This window comes from Carcharhinus amblyrhynchos, chromosome 9, assembly GCF_965287045.1.
Source record: "Carcharhinus amblyrhynchos chromosome 9, sCarAmb.v2.hapA, whole genome shotgun sequence".
NCBI lineage: Eukaryota > Metazoa > Chordata > Chondrichthyes > Carcharhiniformes > Carcharhinidae > Carcharhinus > Carcharhinus amblyrhynchos.
Window position 1 is genome coordinate 50,816,668 of NC_137332.1, and position 12,878 is coordinate 50,829,545.

Consider the following 12,878-nt stretch of genomic DNA (forward strand, 5'->3'; position numbering starts at 1 on the left):
ATTGCTCATTGTGAGGAGATTGACTCCAAAAGTAGGGTGGTTATGCTTCAGTTGTATAGGGCACTTGTGAGACCACATTTGGAATACTGTATACAGTTTTGATCTCCTTATCTAAGGAAAGATGTAAATACATTTCAGGGAAGTTTACTAGTCTAGTACCAGACAAGGGCAGGTTGTCTTATGAGGAAAGGTTGGACAGGTTAGGTTTGCATTTATTATAGCTTAGAAGCATAAGAGATGTCTTCATTGAAATCTTTCTGATCCTGAGGGGTCTTGGCAGGGTGGATGTGGAGAGGATGTTTCCTTTTGTCGGAGAATTTAGAACTAGGGGTCACTATTTAGAACTAAGGGTTCACTCATTTAAGACAGGAGAAATGTTTTCTCTCTGAAGGTTGAGAGTCTCTGGAATTCTCTTCAATGGAAAAGTCAGTGGAAGTAGAATCTTTGAATATTTTTAAGGCAGAGCTGGACAAATAACTGATTAAACAAGGGGATGAAAGGCTATTGGTGTCAGGCAAGAATGTGGGGTTGAAGTGAAAATCAGATCGGACACAATCTTGTTGAATGTCTGAGCTCATTCTGATGGCCTACTCCTAATTCATATGTTCGTACCCATTATTATATATTAAATTTATACACTGTGGAGAGAGAAGCCCAAATATGCCCACCTGTCTCTGTTGTATCTTTTCAGACAGAACATCTAATCTATCATGAGTGAAGAGTGCATAACTTTGCATGCTTAAGAAAATATTATTTTCTAATGAAGCAGCTCCAATCAAGAGCTGCTGATCTTAAAATTGCCTATGCTCTCCCATTCATTATGATCTATTTGTTTGGAACAAATTAAAATGTCATAATTAGTTAACCTCACTGAATGTGAGTAATTCAGCTGCCCAAATGCACAAAGGCTCAGGGGAATGCATCAATCCCAGCTCCATTATTTTCAAGTTCACCTCATAATCAACCCACCCTGTATTAATGCAGTCTAACTGCGCAGCTCAGTTAAATTCTTAGCTCAACAAAGACTCTGCCCTTTTACACTTTTCTTCTCTCAACATAATAAGTGCATTTTCTGGATTTTGCCAAGATAATCGTCAAGGATTTCCTTCAGCATTCTCCTGATTGACTGCCATGACGCCAGCACAAGATTGGTAGAAGCACTGGATATACACTTACATGGAATTGTCAAAAATCTTCCAAAGTTATGGTGGTGAAGTGGGAGAATCCCTCAAGGAAATTGCCAATAAAAATGTATTGCCACCTTCATAGTTTTCCTTTAATGGTATTTTTCCACTTTCTTGCCTGTTCCTTTCGGTCTCTCTCAGCCAGAAGGAGGGATAAGTTAGGTTATATTTCAGGCTTCCTCCACAGCTATCCCAAGACAAGAACTAGGCAAAGTTCAAAAGTTGTCCATTGGTGATTCTTGCCTAGTTTTCTACCTTGCCTGTCTAAGCGTTGAAATTCCTGAGGTTTATTTGGTGACTCTGAAGAATAATGATTGAGACAAGTAGCTTAATGAAATGGTTTAAATTTAATTATTATGCTATCTGGCCCTGGCAATGCTTACTAAGTTCTCACCTTATTTCAATACCATGCCCAGCATCAGATATTTTGTTGATCATGGACATGTTTCCTTACCTTCCATACTAGAGTGACACGTGCCTTCTTGGTCAAAGGATCAGTGTCAATAAATCTCCAAAAATCAGGTCCCGTTGTTGGTGCTATAGGACAAAATAAATATTAAAATAATATTTTAATTTTTATGTATTCATGAATGATAAATAATTCCCAAAATATGGTGATGTCAAATCTTGAAATATATTGTTTTTTAAGTTTAAGAGTTTCTTTATTAGTGTCACAAGTTGGCTTACATTAACATTGCAATGTAGTTATTGTGAAAATCCTCTAGTTGCCGCACTCCGGCGCCTGTTCAGGTACACTAAGAGAAAATTTAGTGTGGCCAATGCACCTAACCAGCATGTCTTTCAGACTGTGGGAAGAAATGGGAGCACTTGGAGGAAACCCATGCAGACATAGGGAGAGCGTGCAAAGAACAATGAACAAAGAACAATACAGCACAGGGAACAGACCCTTCGGCCCTCCAAGTCTGCGCTGCTCATTGGCCCAGGTAGACCATTCTTTTGTATCCCTCCAGTCCCAGTCTGCTCATGTGACTAAGCAGATAAGTCTTAAATGATCCTAGCATGTCTGCCCCCACCACCCTGCGTGGCAATTCAACACAGAAACTGACCAAAGCCAGGAATCGAACCTGCGTCCCTGGCACTGTGAGGCAGCAGTGTTGCGAACAATGAATAGGGAAAATGAAAATAGAAATATTATCTAGTCAGCTTCTAAAGAGAAAAATAGATTAACAATTCAGGCATTGTTTGTTGCAGTGCCACATTCTCAGAATATAATTCAGTTGAACAGACATTATGAATGCAAGCAAGAATTCTCGGTAGATCTGCATTTCTCAAGCATATTAACAACATGGATCACAGATACAAGAGTATCGCCACCTGTTCTACAGGACTATCCTGCAAGCATATGAAGGATAATTTATGCTCAAGTGACAAATGGCAGTATTGCAAAATGAATCTCTTTTCCATCCTATGGCACCCAGTTCCTATAGCATATTCTCCCATGTAATATATTAGGTGCAGAGTAGTTTCCTGGCCACAGGAAGAGACCGCAACACAAAACTGTTCCTTATTACAGCAATAAATCACAATTGCTTTTAAAGAAACCATAAAATGTTTAGTATAAAGAACAGAAAAACATATAACATTTGTTGTGTCCACTTCTGGAGTTAGAACTGAGATACAGTAACCGAGAAAAATTCCTGCCGTTGACAACCAGCACGCTTAACACAGACTGACTTCCCCACAACATAATAATCAAAATTTGACAGATAAGTTTGAAATTAATTAAAAACAAAACATCAGCCCAGTCACAGAGCGCTGAAAAAGTTCTGAACATTGTGAAATGACTCACTTTGATGGACCTTTTGAAAAATAACATTGACATCATTAATTGTTACTTCGGCATTGTAGAATGAATCATTTCTAATTGAGCCGGATGACAGGTTTGCAGATGTCTATTTTGTCCTCAAAAATAACAGCAGATAATGTTACAAATTTACACTGACTATACAAGAACTGGAAATATTCATATTCATCATTATGTTGAAAACTTTCATTTCATTGTGGAATTATGTAATTATGTTCTTTGACTTCCTAATTTTACAGACATAACTTGGGGTAGGCTCCTCCTCATAACTCAGTGGGCAATGTGCCAAAAGGTGTTGTGTGTTACAGTTCAAACAGGCAAAGTCCCAGGCTCTGTGGCTGTTGTGCACTGTTAGCATACCCCGGTCAAATGAACATTGGGGTTAGACAGTTAACCTACACTAGGGAGAAGAAAATTAGCCAATGTTCCTATTACTGTTCTTGGGAGCCCTGTTGGAAAGTTTGTGTGAAAATTGAGCAAGGCCAAGATATCATACTTGATTGGGCATTCTGTGAACACTCAAATGTTTGAGCTCAGATATATGAAGGTTGACCATGGGGAAAGTCATTCCAGGATTGCCAGAATTGAGTAATAGTGTCTAAGGATGACAACTACCTACAGGGGAGAACATGAAGACATAAAGGAAGGAGGAAACAAAAATGCAGCTGATAAACTGTGGTTGTTGGAGGTCAATTATCTCAGTCCCATGATATCTCTACGGGAGTGCCTCAAAGTAGTGACCAAGACTCAACCATCGTCAGCTGCTTCATCAATGACCATTCCTCCATCATAATGTCCAAAGTGAGGATGTTTGCTGATGATTGCATAATGTTCAGTTTTATCTGCATCTGCATAGACGTTGAAGCGATCTATGTCCATATGCAGCAAGATATGGAAAATATCCACACTTGAACTGGCAAGTGATAATTAACATTTGTGCTAGGCCATGGCCATCTGGAACTAAAGAGAATCTAATCATCACTCCTTGACATTCAATGGCATTACCATTGCAGAATTCCCTATTATCAACATTCTGGGTGATACCATTGACAAGAAGCTGATCTGGACTACCCATTTAATATTTTGGCTACAAGAACAGGTCAGAGGATAGGAATCCTGCAGTGAGTAACTCACTTCCCAACCCTCCAAAAGTCTGTCCAAAAGGCATAAGACAGGAATGTAATGGAATACTCTGCAATTGCCTGGATGTGTGCGGCTCCAACAACACTCAAGAAACTCAACACTCCCCAGGACAAAGCAGCCCAGTTGACTGGCACGCCACCCACAAATATTCACTCCCTCAACTACCGATATATATCAGCAGGAATGTGTACCATCTACAAGATGAACAGCAGGAAGTTACCAAGATTCCTCAAGACACAACATCTTCCAAATCCATGACAACTACCATCAAGAAGGACAAGGGCAGCAGATACATGGGAACACCATTGGCTGGAGGTTCCCCTCTGAGCCACTCACCATCCTGGCTTGGAAACATATTGTTGTTCCTTCACCATCACTGGGGAAAAATCCTGCAACTCCCTCCCTAATTTTTAAAATATAAAACGTGGTTTCATTAGTTTTCTCCATAAGGCATTTCAGTGAGTAGGTGGTCTGCTTTATGGAAATAGTGCTGTGCAGCACGTGGCTGTACTTACACTAGAGGCTGCAGCAGTTCAAAATGCAGTTCACCACCATCTCCTCAAGGGCAATTAGAGGTAGGAAATTTAATGGCAGCCTAGTGATCTAAGCCTATATTCCATGAACGAATATAAAATATACAAGTTGAAGGTGTTCATCAACAATTCCCAGAACTAAATGAGAATTGTAGTACTGCTGAAAAGAGAGACATGTTACCAAAGCTTTTTATCTTGTGCTCATGAGGACAAACAAAAGAATGCCAGATTTCAAATAATTACAACAATTTATGCCTTAGGAGAAAGGGGTACTGATTCGTCGAGAAGTTTGGCTTTGTAGAATGAATCATTTCTAACTGAGCAGGATAACAGGTTTGCAGATGTCTATTTTGTCCTCAAAAATAACAACAGATATGTTACAAATTTGCACTGACTATACAAGAACTGGAAATATTCATATTCATCAAAGGAGTACTGATTGGTCGATAAGTTGACAATGATTGGTTGGGGTGTTGCATGGAGAAAGCAATGGAGAAATATAACATCTGGCATTCTTGTGTTTGTCTTGATGAGTGCAAGTTAAAAACGTTTGGCAACATGTCTCTCTTTTCAGCAATATTTAAGAATTTCAAGCGCTACTGCTATGATGATTATGCTAAGAGATTACCCTGGATATCAGTAAGATTTGTGCTCACTAAACTGCTCCATTCACTCTGGTATCCAGGTCCTTCGAATCTTGAACAGCGTACCCGAACCATGTGGGTAACACAAGGATCCATTACTTCAATAATGACTGATGTTTTATTGACAGCGGATAAAGTCTATAAAGTAAAACAGAAATGCTGATCAGTATACAAATAAGATGAGAGGAAACATATTTCATCTTTTGCCCCTAATATGTGATGAATGAGTAAAAGGTGTTCCTTTATTAGGAGCCATTGCAACATTAGGAAAAGTAACGTGCTCCACTTTCAAGAACTTTTAAAATATAAAACGTGATCTCATAAGTTTTCTCAATGAGACATTTCAATGACTAAGTGGTCTGCTTTATGGAAATAGTGCTGAGTTTTGGTAGTTGAATTAACTGACCTCAACTGGAAGCAGGAAGTAATCTCAGGTGTCTCTAATGTAAAAATGGGGTGACGATAGGTAAGGCAAAAGAAAATTAGAAAGAATCACTTTTGAATGAGTCCTAATTGAGAATCTGTAGAGCATCTATGTAACATTAGGAGAAGAAACCAGCAAACTTGATTGTGATATTCCCCATCATAAAATTACTCAAATATATTATTCAGGCATTCAGAGGATTAGTGGACAATTGTTGTACAGTAATGGACAGTTGTTAGTGCCTCAGATATTTCATTCAGTCACCCAATGCATAAAAGTAATAGTTAAGAATCCATCAAGTTCTTACCTTTAGAACATTTAGTTTTGTCAGTTTTGATTTAATCATTTAATCCCAAAAGTACTATTTCTTAACAATAAAATTAAAACAAGGTTTTATTCTTAACTTTTGTTCACATAACACAAGAACGTTTCACATTTTATCAATGCACAATGATCAGTAAGAAATCTCACAACAATGAGGACGTCCTCAACTGGGATCTTGGGTTCATGTCACACAACATGTAACCCCCACCATTTGGCCTCGGCTTGCAAAATCCTACTAACTGTCTTGGCTTGAGACAATTCACACCTCTTTAACCTGTGATTATCCCTCTCTCCACTCGCAATGTCTGTGCTTAAAGACTTGATTACCTGAAAAGACTCACAATCCAATCATTATCTTGTAATTGAGTCTCTGTCTATATATGCTGTGTTTGTGAAACCACTTCTCCACTCACCTGATGAAGGACCCATGCTGTAAAAGCTCGTGATTCCAAATAAACTTGTTGGACTTTAACCTAGTGTTGTGAGACTTCTTACTATGCTCAACTCAGTCCAAAGCTGGCATCTCCACACAAGGTTTAGTGTAATTTAAAATTATGACATTTTTGAAAATGTAATTGTAAGAATATGTGGAATACAAAGAACAAAGAAAATTACAGCACAGGAACAGGCCCTTCGGCCTTCCAAGCCTGCACCGTCCACACTGCCAGATTGAACTAAAACCACCTCCCCTTCCAGGGACCATATCCCTTCATTCCCAAATTATTCATGGATTTTTAAGATGCCCCTTAAAAGTCACTATCATATCTGCTTCCACTACCTCCCGGCAGCGAGTTCCAGGCACCCACTATCCTCTGTGTAAGAATAATAGGAAAAATCGATTAGGCCATCAAGCCTGTGTTTGTCATAGATATATCTGTCTTTATATAGTTCGAATGCACTTTGCACTCTTTCATTCAATTTCTAAAAGCAAGGAACTGCAGTAAAAAAGGGAAGGTGACAACAAGCAAAGCTCAAGGGGTTCAAGGCTTGTGAAATCTTCCTCAAATTGCAAAAAACAATTGATTAAAATACAAGAACATGAATTCAAACTTACTCCTTCAACTGGAATAGAAAATTACACAAATGCCATGGGTTGTGTAAAACCAAATACACCAGTTAATGGCTTGTGGTCCAACTGGTAACATTCCTTGGCTCAAGTCCCAATTCTAGACTTGTTGACCACAGAAGCAGTTTTCATTAAAAAGTTCAGCAGGCTGTTATTCAGTCTGCAATCCTTTAAACACTCCACAAAGAATGTGAGCATACCTAAAACAAACAAACCATTGTACGTAGGGCGACAGAGTGGTTAGCACTGCTGCCTCACAACGCCAGAGACATGGGGTTTGATTCCTGATTTGGATCACTGTCTGTGCAGAATCTGCACATTTTCCGTGTCTGTGTGGGTTTCCTTTGGGTGCTCCAGTTTCCTTCCACAGTCCGAAAGACCTGTTGGTTAGCTGCATTGGCCATGCTAAATTCTCCCTCAGTGTACCCAAACAGGTGCTGGAGTGTGGCAACCAGGGGATTTTCATAGTAACTTCATTGCAGTGTTAATGCTAGCACATTTGTGACAATAATAAATAAATTTAGAGTATGGTAACACTGATGAGTTGAACTTAATCCACTTTTTGGAGTTTGGTTGGTGGACATCAATTCTTCACTTTACAATTTATATCTGAGTTGCAAACTTCCACCTACTTAGCGTTGGCCCTTCATTCATCTCAATATTTCTGGTATCAACCTATTCAACAATTTCCTGACATTCCTCGTGTCACCATTCCTTCTTCCTGCCCGCAGTCAATGTCCCACATTAGCCAATGAAAAATATATCCCCAGTCCACTCACCAGCCACTACCCGCAACTCAAAATACTCTAGTGATCAATGGACCAAAAGCACTATTGCTGGATCCTTCCTTCCACCACCTAGAGACCTCATACTCTGAGCACCCATTTCTGTCTCTCATCTATTGTCTCTGATGTAAACACCCATGTTTCCCAGTGCCTTCCCCTTTCTTTCTCCCATCCTTGGCAAGATGCATCCTCCACACTGAAGCCACCACACAATCCTGCCTTCTGCACCATCTTGTCACATTCTGTCATCTAAAAGGATAAAAAAAAGAGAAACTTAATAGAAGGGAAGCAATTCAAATTAACAGCAAGAAAGGAAAGAGGAGAAACAAAAGAAAGGAAGTGAGAACCAGAGAATTACAAAAAAAAAACAGAACAGCCAAAGTGGATAAAACCGTCCTTGGAGCCCAATGGGTGCTAGTGAAATGCAGACTATCTTACACTTCATCTGACTTTATTATTATTGAAGTTAATAGAAAATGAAATTGAACAAGATGTAAAAGAGGCTGTTGATTTGCTATCACCCATTGTGCACTGCCACTCAAGGTGAATTTTAGCCTCAAACAGAGAACCTGCAACAGAGGCAGGTAAGAGATATAACATTTCCTCTGATTTACCATAGACAACATAATGAGAAATCCTCTTGTTAGACCATATACCTTTTCGTAAAGACTTCAACAAGGATCAGACCAAATGCATTGCTCAATTTGTTACTGTTCATCAAGGCTTTTGCATCTAAAAAATAAATTACCCTATAAATTATGGTACTACACAGCTTCCTCTGCAATCAGACAGGAAATATATATTCAATGGAAGCAATCATTCAGTGCACATATGTTACTACATACACAAAACAAAATCAGTATACAATGCCCACACCTGAAGTGGCAATTAGTCTCTTTCCATGTGCATAAAAAGGGTTCAACAACTGTTGAAGGTCTCAGTGCAAGGCTGGTTTGTCTGTGGTAGCTCAGATATGTCCCATCGTATCGGGCAATGGGACCTTGTGCTAGAACCTCTCCGGCTACGTTGAGGGCATCCTGAAACCCATTGTACAAAGAAACCCCAGCTTTTGTCGCGACACTACGGATTTCCGACAGAAACTCAGCACACATGCAGCAGTTGAACCAGGGATACTCCTCGTCACAATGGACATCTCAGCGCTCTACACCAGCATCCCCCACAACGATGGCATTGCTGCAACTGCCTCAGTACTCAATGCCGACAACTGCCAGTTTCCAGATGCAATTTTACAACGCATCCACTACATCTTGGACCACAATGTCTTTACCTGCAACAACCAGTTTTTCATCCAGGCACATGGAACAGCCATGGGGACCAAATTCGCACCTCAATATGCCAACATCTTCATGCACAGGTTCGAACAAGACTTCTTCACCACACAGGACCTTCAACCGATGCTATACATTAGATACGTCGATGACATTTACCTTCCTTTGGAAGGTAGGTCTGCTGAGGAACAGTGGAGGATCTTTAAGGAGATCTTTCTTCGTGCTCAGCAGAAATTTATTCTGATGGTTAAAAAGGACCGTAGGAGGAAAGGTAATAAGCCGTGGATAACGAAGGAGGTGAAGGAAAGTGTTAAATTAAAAGTGGAGGCGTTTAGAGTAGCTAAGAGTAGTGGGTGAGAAGAGGATTGGGAGAGGTTGAAATGTCAACAAAGATTGACAAAGAAGTTGATAAAGAAGGGTAGGATAAACTATGAAGCTGGGCTAGTGCTTAATATAAAAAAGGATAGCAAGAGTTTTTATAAATGTATAAAAAGGAAGAGGCTGGCTAGGGTGAACGTTGGACCCTTAGAGGATGAGAGAGGGGACTTAGTGGTAGGGGATGGGGAAATGGCTGAGGCCTTGAATAAATTTTTTTTCGGTCTTCACGGAGGAGGACGTGAATAATTTGCCAGGTGTTAGCGATGGAAAGATGGTAGGAGTGGAGGGCCTGAATGACATTATTGTTACTAGAGAGGCGGTGCTTGACAGACTGGAGGGACTAATTGTGGACAAGTCCCCAGGACCAGATGGAATGCACCCAAGGGTTCTGAAAGAAATGGCAAAGGTGATAGTGGATGCCTTGGTGATTAGTTTCCAAACATCGCTGGATTCCGGGGAAGTGCTGGAAGATTGGAAAACGCCTAATGTTACGCCGTTGTTTAAGAAGGGTGGCAGGCAAAAGGCGGGGATTTATAGGCCGGTTAGTTTAACGTCTGTTGTAGGTAAAATGTTGGAATCCGTGATCAAGGAGAAAATAGCGAGGCATCTTGAAGGGAATTGTTTGATAGAGCAGACGCAGCACGGTTTCGTTAAGGGGAAGTCATGTCTGACAAATTTATTGGAGTTCTATGAGGATGTGTCTAGGGCGGTGGATAGAGGAGAGCCGGTGGATGTGGTGTCTCTTGATTTTCAGAAGGCGTTTGACAAGGTGCCTCACAAGAGGTTATTACAGAAGGTCAGGGGGCATGGAGTTGGGGGTAGGGTGTTAGCGTGGATAGAGGATTGGCTGTCAAATAGGAGGCAGAGAGTGGGGGTCAATGGGTGCTATTCGGATTGGCGGATGGTGACTAGTGGAGTGCCCCAGGGGTCAGTGCTGGGGCCTCAGCTATTTACCATTTACATAGATGATCTGGAGGAGGGAACCGAGTGTATGGTGTCGAAATTTGCTGATGACACCAAGATTGGTGGAACGGCAAATTGTGCGGAGGGTGTGGAGAGTCTGCAGAAGGATCTAGATAGGCTGGGCGAATGGGCCAGGAAATGGCAAATGGAATTTAATGTTGGCAAATGTGAGGTTGTCCACTTTGGTAGGAATAATGGTAGGAAGGATTATTACTTACATGGCGAAAAACTGCAGCATGCGACGGTGCAGAGGGACCTCGGGGTCCTTGTGCATAAGTCGCAAAAACCCAGCCTGCAGGTGCAGCAGGTGGTCAGGAAGGCGAATGGGATGCTGGCCTTCATAGCGAGGGGGATTGAATATAAAAGTAGGGAGGTCTTGCTGCAGCTGTATAGGGCATTGGTGAGGCCGCAGCTGGAGTACTGTGTGCAGTTTTGGTTGCCGCACTTACGCAAGGATATTTTGGGCTTGGAGGGAGTGCAGAGGAGGTTTACTAGGCTGATACCGGAGTTGAGGGGGTTGAGCTATGAGGAGAGGCTGAATAAATTAGGCTTGTACTCGTTAGAGTTTAGAAGAATGGGGGAGATCTCATTGAGACGTATAAGATGATGAATGGGATGGATAGGATAGAGGTGGAGAGGCTTTTCCCTCTCAGAAAGGACAGTAGGACTAGGGGGCACAGCCTCAAGATAAAGGGGGGGTGGTTTAGAACGGAGTTGAGGAGGAACTTCTTCACTCAAAGGGTGGTGAATCTCTGGAATTCTCTGCCCGTTGAAGTGGTGGAGGCTGCCTCGCTAAATATTTTTAAGACGCGGGTTGATAGGTTTTTGGTAGGTAAGGGGATTAAGGGTTATGGGGAGAGGGCGGGAATGTGGAACTGAGACACGACAGATCAGCCATGATCTTATTGAATGGCGGGGCAGGCTGGAGGGGCTAGATGGCCTACTCCTGCTCCTATTTCTTATGTTCTTATGTTCATGGGGAACAATCACTGAAACAACTATATGATGACATCAACAAGTTCCATCCCACCACCAGACTCACCATGGACTATTCTCCGGAATCAGTGGCATTCTTGGACACACGTATCTCCATCAAGGATGGTCACCTCAGCACCTCACTGTACCGCAAGCCCACAGATAACCTCATGTTGCCCCACTTCTCCAGCTTCCACCCTAAACATATTAAAGAAGCCATCCCCTACAGACAAGCCCTCCGTATACTCAGGATCTGCTCAGATGAGAAGGATCATGACAGACACCTCCAGACGCTGAAAGATGCCCTCATAAGAACAGAATATGGCGCTCAACTCATCGATCGACAGTTCCAATATGCCACAGTGAAAAACCGCGCCGACCTCCTCAGAAGACAAACACGGGACATGGCGGACAGAGTACCCTTCATCGTCCAGTACTTACCCGGAGCGGAGAAGCTATGACATCTTCTCCGGAGTCTTCAACACATCATTGATGAAGATGAACATCTCGCCAGGGCCATCCCCACACCCCCACTTCTTGCCTTCAAACAACCGCACAACCTCAAACAGACCGTTGTTCGCAGCAAACTACCCAGCCTTCAGGAGAACAGTGACTACAATACCACACAACCCTGTCACAGCAACCTCTGCAAGACATGCCAGATCATCGACATGGATGACATCATCTCACGTGAGAACACCATCCACCAGGTACACGATACATGCTCTTGCAACTCAGCCAACGTTGTCTACCGAATACGCTGCAGGAAAGGATGTCCCGAAGCATTGGGGAGACCATGCAGACGCTACGACAACAGATGAATGAACATTGCTCGACAATCACCAGGCAAGAATGTTCCCTTCTTGTTGGTGAACACTTCAGTGGTCACGAACATTTGGTCTCTAATCTTTGGGTAAGCGTTCTCCAAGGAGGCCTTCATGACACACGGCAGCGCAGAGTCGCTGAGCAGAGACTGATAGCCAAGTTCCGCACACATGGACTTATTAGACAGGGACTTATTAGGGAGAGTCAACATGGCTTTGTGCGTGGTAGGTCATGTCTGACCAATCTATTAGAGTTTTTCAAGGAGGTTACCAGGAAAGTGGATGAAGGGAAGGTGGTGGATGTTGTCTACTTGGATTTCAGCAAGGGCTTTGATATGGTGCCTCGTGGGAGGTTAGTTAGGAAGGTTCAGTTGCTAGGTATACATGGAGAGGTAGTAAATTGGATTAGACACTGGCTTAATGGAAGAAGCCAGAGATTGGTTGTGGAGGATTGCTTCTCTGAGTGGAGGCCTGTGATGAGTGGTGTGTCGCAGGGATCGGTGTTGGGTACATTATTGTTT

The 12,878-nt window shown here is 42.0% G+C and overlaps 1 protein-coding gene across 1 annotated transcript in view; it reads right to left on the reverse strand.

The window, feature by feature from the left end:
- The window catches only part of lepr (leptin receptor), a 133,949-nt gene that overhangs the window by 29,814 nt on the left and 91,257 nt on the right, over positions 1 to 12,878 (reverse strand). Inside the window, 2 exon segments of the mRNA XM_080196751.1 lie at positions 1,639 to 1,721; positions 5,314 to 5,467. Coding sequence (XP_080052877.1) covers positions 1,639 to 1,721; positions 5,314 to 5,467 — 237 coding nt within the window.